This window comes from Furipterus horrens, unplaced genomic scaffold, assembly GCF_987537825.1.
Source record: "Furipterus horrens unplaced genomic scaffold, mFurHor1.1.pri manual_scaffold_3, whole genome shotgun sequence".
NCBI lineage: Eukaryota > Metazoa > Chordata > Mammalia > Chiroptera > Furipteridae > Furipterus > Furipterus horrens.
The window spans coordinates 22646973-22656229 of record NW_028327173.1 but is presented as its reverse complement, the minus strand read 5'-3'; the positions used below and the strand labels follow the sequence as shown (position 1 = coordinate 22656229).

The following is a 9257-nucleotide window of genomic DNA, read 5'->3' as shown; positions in this document are numbered from 1 at the left end:
TATTATGCTAAGTGAAGTAAGCTAGGCAACAAAAGACAAATACCATATGATTTGGCCTATAAGTGGAATCTAATGAACAAAATAAACTGATAAACAAAATAGAAACAGGAATGGATACATGGAACACTCTGACAGCTGTCAGAAGTGAGGGGAGTTGAGAGACTCTATGTAACAGGGTGAAGGGTTTAACCAAAGAAACATATATACATAACACAAAGACAGACAACAGTGTGGTGATAGCCAGAGGGAATGGGGTTGGGCAAAGGTGTGGGGGGGGGGATGGGGACAGAAAGAGAATTTGCTTGGAATTTGCTTGGGGTGATGGGCGCATGATGCTGTGTGCACATGTTTTTATTGAGTTGTACACTTAAAACCTGGATGGTTTTACAAACCAATGTCATCCCAAGAAATTCAATTAAAAAGTAAGGTAGAGGTTTTGAAATGAGAGGTGATCATCGGGATTCTGATTACTTGGAGTGTTATGTCTAGCAGCACCCAGGGGAAAGTGACATGCATCGAGAGGAACATAGATGAACTGCAGGCTGGTCAGAGGTGTCTGGAGATCAGAGTCAGCTGGAGGAGCAGAAGAGCAGGCTCAGGTCTGGCCAGGTGGCTGTCTCTATGTGACTGCAGAGCAGAAGAACTGATCCTCATGTGGCCCTTGAGGTCAGAGCCAAGGCTAGTGGGAAAAGCTGGAAGGTGGGGACAGAAGTTCCAGCATTCCTGTGATGGATTCCTCTTCCTGCAAACGAACGTCAGTGGTCATGCTGAGGTTACTGTAAAAAGGAAACAAAGGACCCCCAGTCAAGTGCTAGAGGTCACTGGGCACTGGGAGAATCATGAGGTCAGCAACCCAGTGGTCAGCGAGCCAGCACGTTCAATTGAAAAGAAGGTTTTTTTTGTTTTTTTTAAAACATTTTATTTATGTTTTAGAGAGAGGGGAAGGGAGGGAGAAAGAGAGGGAGAGAAACATCTCTGTGTGAGGGAATTATCGCATGCTCCCAAATGGGGGCCTGGCTTATAACCCAGGCCTGTGCCCTGACTGGAATCTAACCGGTGACTTCCTGGTTAGCAGGCTGGTGCTCAATCCACTGAGCCACACCAGCCAGGGCTGGAAAGAAGTTTTGACATCACTGAGCCCAGCCGTTCTCTGCTTTGTTTATGCACGGCCCATGACGTTCACGTGCTCCCATGGGTCCCAGATAAGATGACCTGGGGTTGTGCAGAATTCCCAGTGTACTCCACATAACCCCTTTTTTTCTTTCCGAGGAAGGCAACATGAATTCAAGTAATTGGGATTTATCCCGTTACAGAAATAATCTTGAATTTGTTCTAATTAAATCACCCGTGAGCTTCAGATCAATGATGAGTGACACATGTTACTCCGTGCCGTGCTCCTCATACCTAGCTGCCACATACCTGTTTCTCATCCAATCTTTCTATTTCACAATGGGGAAAATGAGGCCCAGAGAGGGAAACGGACCACAGTCGAGCAACTGCGAAGGATGGGAGCCAGGAGTCAGGCCTCCTATGGCACTTTCTGTGACTGAGAGTTGCCTGTACCCAACTGAGATTTTGGTGGTGGGCGGGATAGGCTGGCGGGAGGGCAATGGAGGCGAAGGGAGAAGTGAGCTGTGACTCTGCTCTGTTCCACCCAGGCCACGTCACCAAGGAGATGCCTGCATTCAATGTCTACTTAATGTTCTCCTTGGCCACCCCTGACAAGGCTTGGAGGTGAGCTGGGGCTGGTAGAGTGGGGGTATAGGTTGAATTGTGTACCCCTAGAAAGGTAGGCTGAAGTCCCAACCGTCAGTAGCTTAGAATAATTTCATTTGGAAATAGGATCTTTACAGAGGTAATCAAATTAAAATAAAGTCATTAGGTGGCCCGAATCCAATATGATTGGTGTCTTTATAAAAAAGAATTTTGGACACAGGGATGGATACAGGCATAGGAATGATACCATGTGAAGCTGAAGGCAGAGATAGGGGAGATGCTTGTACAAGCCAAGGAATGTCAGATTGCCAGCAAAGCCCCCAGGAATTAGGGGACAGGCCTGGAACAGTTTGTCCCTCACAGCTCTTGGAAGGAACCAACGCTGCCCACACCTTGATCTTGGACTTCCAGCCTCCGAACTGTGAGAGAATAAGTATCTGTTGTTGAAGTCCCTAGTCTGTGGTGCTTTAACAGCTCTAGGAAATGAACACAGATGGGATGAAGTTTACAGTCACTCTTCACTGGATGTCTTCACTCTACAGCACTGCCCCCACCCCAGTCCATGTGGTCCTCTATCCCCCAAACACGATCCCCACCCTTAACTGCCCCCCCCGCAGCCCATTTGCCATTGTGTTTGCGTTTAGGACCCAGCCCCAGCCTTGCCAAAGGTCCAAACACCTGAGCCCTGAACTGACCGCAGCCCCAACACCAAGCTCAGAGTTGATGAGCTTTGAGAGAGAGGAAGGATGCCCTCCTTACTCACCTAAACCTGTCTTCTACCTTTATGAGCCAGACAGGTAGGGAATAGCAGAAGCACAGGCTCCCAAGGCCTCCAGAATGGGCTGGTTCTAACACGCTAAGCTTTGACCAACAGATTTGGCCTCTCATCTTGATTTGGGGGGTGAATCCCTTAGAAGAGAACATCAGCCTCTGGGATCATGCCCTTCCAGTGTGTGAATAGCCTACTTTTTGCCCTAACTCAATCTCTTATTATAGTCAAAGTGAATGCAGGGTTAGGCCCATGGGGGATAAAACTGTTTTCCTGGCTATTCTTTGAGACTCACTGGGGAGATGAAATAGACTCATACTAAGCAGTGGTTCAGATTCCTGAGAGATAGAGATCATCACTGGAGATGGGCTGGAGAAGTCAGGGAGGGCTTCCTGGAGAAAGAACTTACGATGACCTTGCTGGAGAGGGTGAGTTGGATTTTATTGCATGAGTTTTAGGAGCCAGGCATACTCATATACTTTCTCTTATTTTTATTTGTCACTCACTTGTGAGGCTGGTGATGTTATCTAAATTTTATAGCTGAGAAAATGGAGACCCAGAGAAGAGAAATGACTGACCTAAGACCACATGGCTTTGTACATGTTAGAGGCATCATTTAAATTGAGGACCCTCTGATGTCACAGCTCATCATCCAGGCTCTGCCTTTTCACGGGTGTTTAAAGGACTGATGAAGTTTGGAAGTGCGCAGGAAGAGGTACTCCAGGTTTGCAAAGGAGCAGGGTGGGAACATTCTGGGTGAGTTTGGGGACCAGGAGGAGGCTGGTCTATTGGAGCTCAGCGATTCAGTGGGAATAATGGGGAGCAAAGCTGGAGGAATAGGAGGGCTGGTAGTTTATCAGGCTGAGCACTCAGACTTGGTGGGTAAGTAGTGAGTGAATGAGCCCTGGGGTGAGGGATACAGAGCTGGTGTTTTGGAGACCTGTCTTGATGAGAGAGGGGCCAAGTTGCCAACCTGCGGAGGAGCATGTGGCCATGTAAGATGCACCCTGTTCCTTCCCCCAACCTCAGCCCCAGATCGCCCTGGGAAGTGGAGGACGACCATCTTGCCTCCGAGGGCCACTCCTTCTACCGTTGGTCACCTTCCACATGAAGTTCAACTCTACCAACACTGGGTGCATTCTCAGCATTCCTCCCATTTCCTGGAGGGCTCCTCAGGCCCTAAGCACCTCCCACAACCACCTAGCCCTTCCCCTCCTCCATACCTTTGCACAAACTGTTTTCTCTTTCTGAATACTCAGTGTCTTCTTCCTCTCCCCAGTGAGCTCCTATTCACTGGCCAAGATCCAGTTCAATTGTTCATTATTTTTCCTGCAAGTTTTGCCACTCAGAAGCAAAGATTTGGTTCCTCCACAGTGCCTTTTACCTCTCTATACTGTCACTGTCTGTTCTCACCGAGTGAGTTTTAGGTGCATGGGGTGGAGGGAGATACGATGCAGGCCTTTGAGTTGCTCATTCTGATGGGCAGAAAGGACCAAGGTAGGAGGAGGTAAGTGATCTAAACCTGCTTCCCGAATACCAAGGGGCCAGGATGAAGTGGGAGGCAGTGCAGGCCCATTTGAGCTGGACTGTGAAGGGCTCAGCTGGCAGGCAGGCTTCGGACAAAGTGTGTCCAGTAAGGGAGGACTCTACAGGAGACAGTGGCTGGGACACTGGATGGCCATGGGACAGCACTGATTAATGGACAGCTTGAGGAGGCTGGGGCAGTGGGAATGAAAAGGGAATGGCGCCTGAGGCATTTCAAAAGACAGAATGTTTAGGACTCAGGATTGCTGAGAGGCAGCATCTATGAGTTTGAGGGTTTAAGGTGCTAGCTGGAGTTGGGGTTACAGAGGCCAAAAACAGATTATACAGGACGGAAAAGCAAGCCTGGGGAAAGCAACTGCACCCCTCAACTCCCACCCTGATGCAAATCACAGCAGCACCAATATACACACCTCGCTTGTGGTCAAGTCCTGTTTATTTTAGAAGCATAAACAGTGGCACTAGGAAGGAGTGATGAGAACAAGACACCAGTCCCCTGACAGGGCCAGGTCCCGCACAGGTTCTGTGTGTGTAATCAAGGCTGACCCAGCAGCCTTGATCAGCCTTTTCCTGTGAGGAGATGGTGTGAGGGCAACTAGCGGGGAGGAGATCTTCCATGATGGTAAGGGTGGAGTAACCTGGCTCCAGGTCCCTCCGAACCGAGTGAGAGGTCAGAGGGCCCACACCTTTGGCCAAGAGCACCCCAAGCTGGCTCTGTCTGTGCCTGGGACAAAGCCAGGCTCTGGAAGGGAAACCATGGTGTCCTCTGGTCACCAGAAAGGCCCCAGGTGACCTACAGGGAGGCCCTGTGGCCAGCAAGCACCGATTCCCTCCAGCCCTAAGTCACTTTGGCAGAGCCTTCAAGGAGGAGGTACCCAAGGCAGCCAGACTTCCCAGGCCTGGCTTCTGGGTGGCATAAGCCCCAGGTTCCTACAAATACTGCTTCTTGGAAGCATTGCTGATGGAGCTATTAGGGGATTTCCAGCTGCTCTGGGGGTACGGGTCCAGGAAGGGGGGTGGCCTGGAAGAAGCCAGCCTCTCCATAGGCAGGTTGGCCCAATTCTGCTCACTGAATGGGGGCCCGCTGTAGGAGGGGCATGGCTGGGATGAGGGCTCCTGGTCCATGGGGAGGTAGAAGATCTGGTCAGCACGAGGCTCCGAGGGGGTATCCTGAGCTGGAGGGGCGTTCTGGCCCTGCCGGGCCCTTAGTTTCCGGATGAGGTAGCGGCACAGCAGGTGCACCAGCTCCAGCAGGTTGAGGAACAGAGAGATGAACCCAACCACCTGCATGAAGATAATAAAGATAGTCTTCTCCGTCGGGCGAGAGACGAAGCAGTCCACAAGGTGGGGGCAGGGTGGGCGCTGGCACACATACACGGGCTTCATAGTCCAGCCGTAGAGATGCCACTGGCCATACAGGAAGCCCGCCTCTAGCAAGCTCTTGCAGATCACGCTGACCACGTAAGTGCCCATCAGTGACCCTTGGATCCGCATGCGACCATCTTCTGCCACCGAGATCTTGGCCATCTGACGCTCCACGGCTGCCAGCGCCCGCTCCACGCCTGGGTCCTTGCCCAGCAGTAACCGCAGCTCCGCCTCCTTCTGCCGCAGCCTCTCCTCACGCCGAGACAGGTAAATAACATGGCCCAGGTAGATGAGGGTGGGCGTGCTGACGAAGAGGAACTGCAGCACCCAGTAGCGGATGTGGGAGATGGGGAAGGCCTTGTCGTAACAGACGTTGGTGCAGCCCGGCTGGGCCGTATTACACTGGAAATCCGACTGCTCGTCGCCCCACACTGACTCACCGGCCAGGCCCAAGATGAGGATGCGGAAGATGAAGAGCACTGTCAGCCAGATCTTGCCCACCGCAGTTGAGTGTTCCTGGACTTGGTCCAGCAGCTTTTCGAGGAAGCCCCAGTCGCCCATGGCTCCTGGGCCTCCGTCTGCAGGAAGACAGAGGACAGACACCTCAGCATGGCACCCTTCTCAGCTGTCCTCACAGCAAGCCTGCAGCGAGGTCCGCCATGCCCTCTACACCTACAGGGAAGCTGAGGCTCAAGGGGCGGAAGGGACTGGACTGGGGACTCACGCCCAGCAGGGTGGTGAGGACTAAAAGCAGATCTTTGGATGATGGCTGCTAAGCTCGGGCCAAGGGTACAGCTACAGTCCTGTCCAGTCACACATCTGTGTCCCTCTGGTTCCCAGCTGGAGTCCCAGGATGTCCACAGCCCCCAAAAGATTCCGATCAAGTGGAGGCTCCTGAGAGAATTTGAGGTACTCATCCAAGGTCACACAGCCGTGCCATGTCCCTCCTCCCTTCTGTCTAGGACAGGCTGTCCCCAGGCAGTGGAAGGGGGCGGGGGTGCTATCGTCAGCCTCTCAGGGGGCCCAAAGCTTCAGATCCCTCCTCTCTTCCTCACATCTCCTTCTAACCTTCGAGTTTGGGTAGGAGGGGTGTCGGGCCCTCAAGGCAGCACCCTGCATTAGCTTCCCCTGCCAGCAGTAGTGACCCGCACTTAAGTATGGACGCCCGATCCTGCCCCTTTTGTGTATCCCTCCTACCTCCAACCACCCGTCCCCACTCTAAGCTGTTGCTGCCAAATTCTAGACTCTTGAATTGTCATAGCAGGGTGGAGGCACAGGCCACAAAGTTCCCAGAACATCTTGGGGGCGAGGGGGGCGTGTGGCATTGAGGGGGAAGGAAGGACCGGGAAAAAGGAGCAAAGCAAAGCTGTTTAGAGCCAGGCTCTGGAACCAGACCTGGGTTCCAATCCTGACCCCTTCTTACAAACTGGGCCCTGGCTTAAGTGACGACCTCTTAACACCCCAGCCTCCTCTCTTGTAAAATGGAAATAGCGATATACCTTCCTCCTGGGGTTGGAAGGATACAAGAAAGAAGGTTAGGGACCTTGCTTAGCACAAAGCCTGGCGCGGGCTGATTGGAAGGGTGTGGCGGTGGTGGTTTGCACCCACGCCACCTTGGTCCCCCCACTGCGCAGCAACCCTCAGGGCCGGTCAGGGGGCAGGTGGCTCCCCAGTCCCCCACCCCCAAGCACAACTCACCGCCTGCTGCCAGGCGGCCCAGGTGGCGGTGGGGACGCGCGGTGGCCAGAGGAGCCCTGCTGGACCCCGCCTCGAGCCTGGGACGCCTTAAATAGCGCAGAGGGGCGGGGCAGGGGCAGGAAGCGCCGCGGGAGGGCCGGGCAAAGCTTGTCAGAGCCGGGGGATGGGAGGCGAGGTGCCCGCTCCTTCCCACGACTCTCAAGGAAGGGGCTGCGGAGGTGACCCTGGGAGCCGGGGGTGAAGGGGACTCTCCTCCTGCACCCACTGCTGCTCCAGGCGGTCCGCTCTCCGAGCCGCGGTTTCTTTGGTGATGGAACAGGAGTTCTCCAAGGCAAAGTTTTTCAGGGTGGTGTGTGTGTGTGTGTGGGGGGGGGGGTGGTGGTGGGGGAGGATTGAAAAGGATTACAGCAAGAATTTGCTGACCCCCGCCACTGGCCTGAGAGCCGTGAGGGTGGGCAGGTGGGGACGAGTGTGGAGGAGACTGTCCCAAGGCAGCACTGGTGCCGCATCAGGTAGCTAAATGCCGTTAGACACCACCCCTACGGAGACCGCTGCTCCTAAATCCCCTCGGGGACTCCGACGGACCCCCCACCCCCACCCCCCGTCCCCACGTTGGTTCCAGAAACAGCTGTTGCCCTGCCCGGGCCAACGCGGGAGGCGTTTCCCCTTCTCTGGGGCAGGTCGTGTCCCAGAATCCCGTCTATCCTGACCTGTCCTGCATGACACTCGAGCGTCTGCCACGAGGCGTGGAAGATATCCCCGTCATCTTTCCCCACAAGATGTGCCTCCTGGTATGTGATGCAAGTTCCCTTAATAATTAATGCTGAAGTTATAAGCCTCTTGGGTGTTGGAGCCTGGGAATTTGACGTAACAGGGCTTCCCGGGAAGGGCCTTTCTCTGACCCTGGGGGCCTGTTGTGCGTGGTGAGCAGAAGGGAGACCACTGTATGTCAGGCAGCCAGTGTGCCCCACACCGTGCCGGAAACGGACAATAAAGGCCACCAGGACATGGGTGACCACAGTGTCCCTGGAGTCCGTGGTGGAGCCTGTGTCCTTGCAGGATGCTCAAACATCCCTGCTCCTGGGTGGCTACACAATCAGAGGTCACTGAGCAACTCCCATGGGCCACTTGACACTGGGGTGGGGGGACTGTCTTGACCTTTAGCTGGGATCCCATTTTTGTGCCTCTAAGTGGGGGGTGGGGTGGGCAGAGCCACCGTCGTTCATTCAGGCTTCACCCTGTTGGTGAACAGTCATGAGGGTCTGCTGTGCCACGGGTCTGGCCACCCACTCTCGCTGGCTGGAGCAGGAGGTGGGAATGGAGCATATCAGCCCTTGGGGAACAGTAAAATGGTAAATGTGCAAAGTTCTCCTGAGGAGGACAGGGTGACTTAACAGGGCACTTGGGTAAGAACGCTTCCTGAAGGAGATTGCATTAGCCAGGTTTGGGGTGGGCGTGGAGTCGGGGAACAAACAGCATTCTAGGCAGAAGGAATAGAAAGAGCAAAGGCCCAAGGACCTGGGGCTGCCGCCTCAGGCTGCTGAGACTTCACTGCCTTGGTGGGTGGAGTCAGTAGAGCTGAAGTTGAGACTTTGCAGTTGACCCCTGTGCCTCAGTTTCTTCCTCTGCAGAATGGGGATAAGCAATAATATGGTGCAGGGTTAATAGGAGATCATACACGGAAAGCTTTCAAGTGAGGGGTGGCTAAAAACATGTGACAAAAGGTCGGGGACCACAAGGGTTTGTGAGTTGGTCTTGGTGGGAGCTGTGGACATAAAAAAAAAAAAGGCGGGGGGTTTCTATGGAAAGAAACCTCACACGGTCATTTGATCATACATTCATAACTAGGCAGGACATGGTGGGTAGCTACATCCCAGGCATGTAACTTCTTTGGTTGAAGGCTTGTCTTTGCTTTAAGTAAGCCCTGTTTAATGTTTCTGTGAATCAAGGCTGATGCCTCTTCCAAATGCTCCTTTTCAGACCCCTCCTTCTGAAGGGTGACCATTCATTCTCAAGAGAGCAGTATCTCATTAACTAGGCTATGATCCCATACTTAACTTGTTTGGTTTTCTCCCACCTTTGAGTAATTTTTCTTAAGTTCCCTCCTTAATTCCAAATGTATAAAAAAAGTTACAAACTGTCACTTCTTGGAAGTATTTATCTTATG

The 9257-nt window shown here is 53.2% G+C and overlaps 1 protein-coding gene across 1 annotated transcript; it reads right to left on the bottom strand.

The window, feature by feature from the left end:
- Nucleotides 1-4441: 4441 nt before the first annotated feature.
- GJA4 (gap junction protein alpha 4) lies at nt 4442-6015 on the bottom strand. Its single transcript, XM_090271545.1, has one exon. It carries the CDS (start codon nt 5951-5953, stop codon nt 4958-4960), a length of 996 nt encoding a protein of 331 aa, XP_090127671.1. The 5' UTR covers nt 5954-6015; the 3' UTR covers nt 4442-4957.
- Nucleotides 6016-9257: the final 3242 nt, after the last annotated feature.

Excerpts from the sequence above, each read along its gene's own strand:
- GJA4 (XM_090271545.1), bottom strand. The coding sequence starts at position 5,953 with ATGGGCGACTGGGGCTTCCTCGAAAAGCTGCTGGACCAAGTCCAGGAA.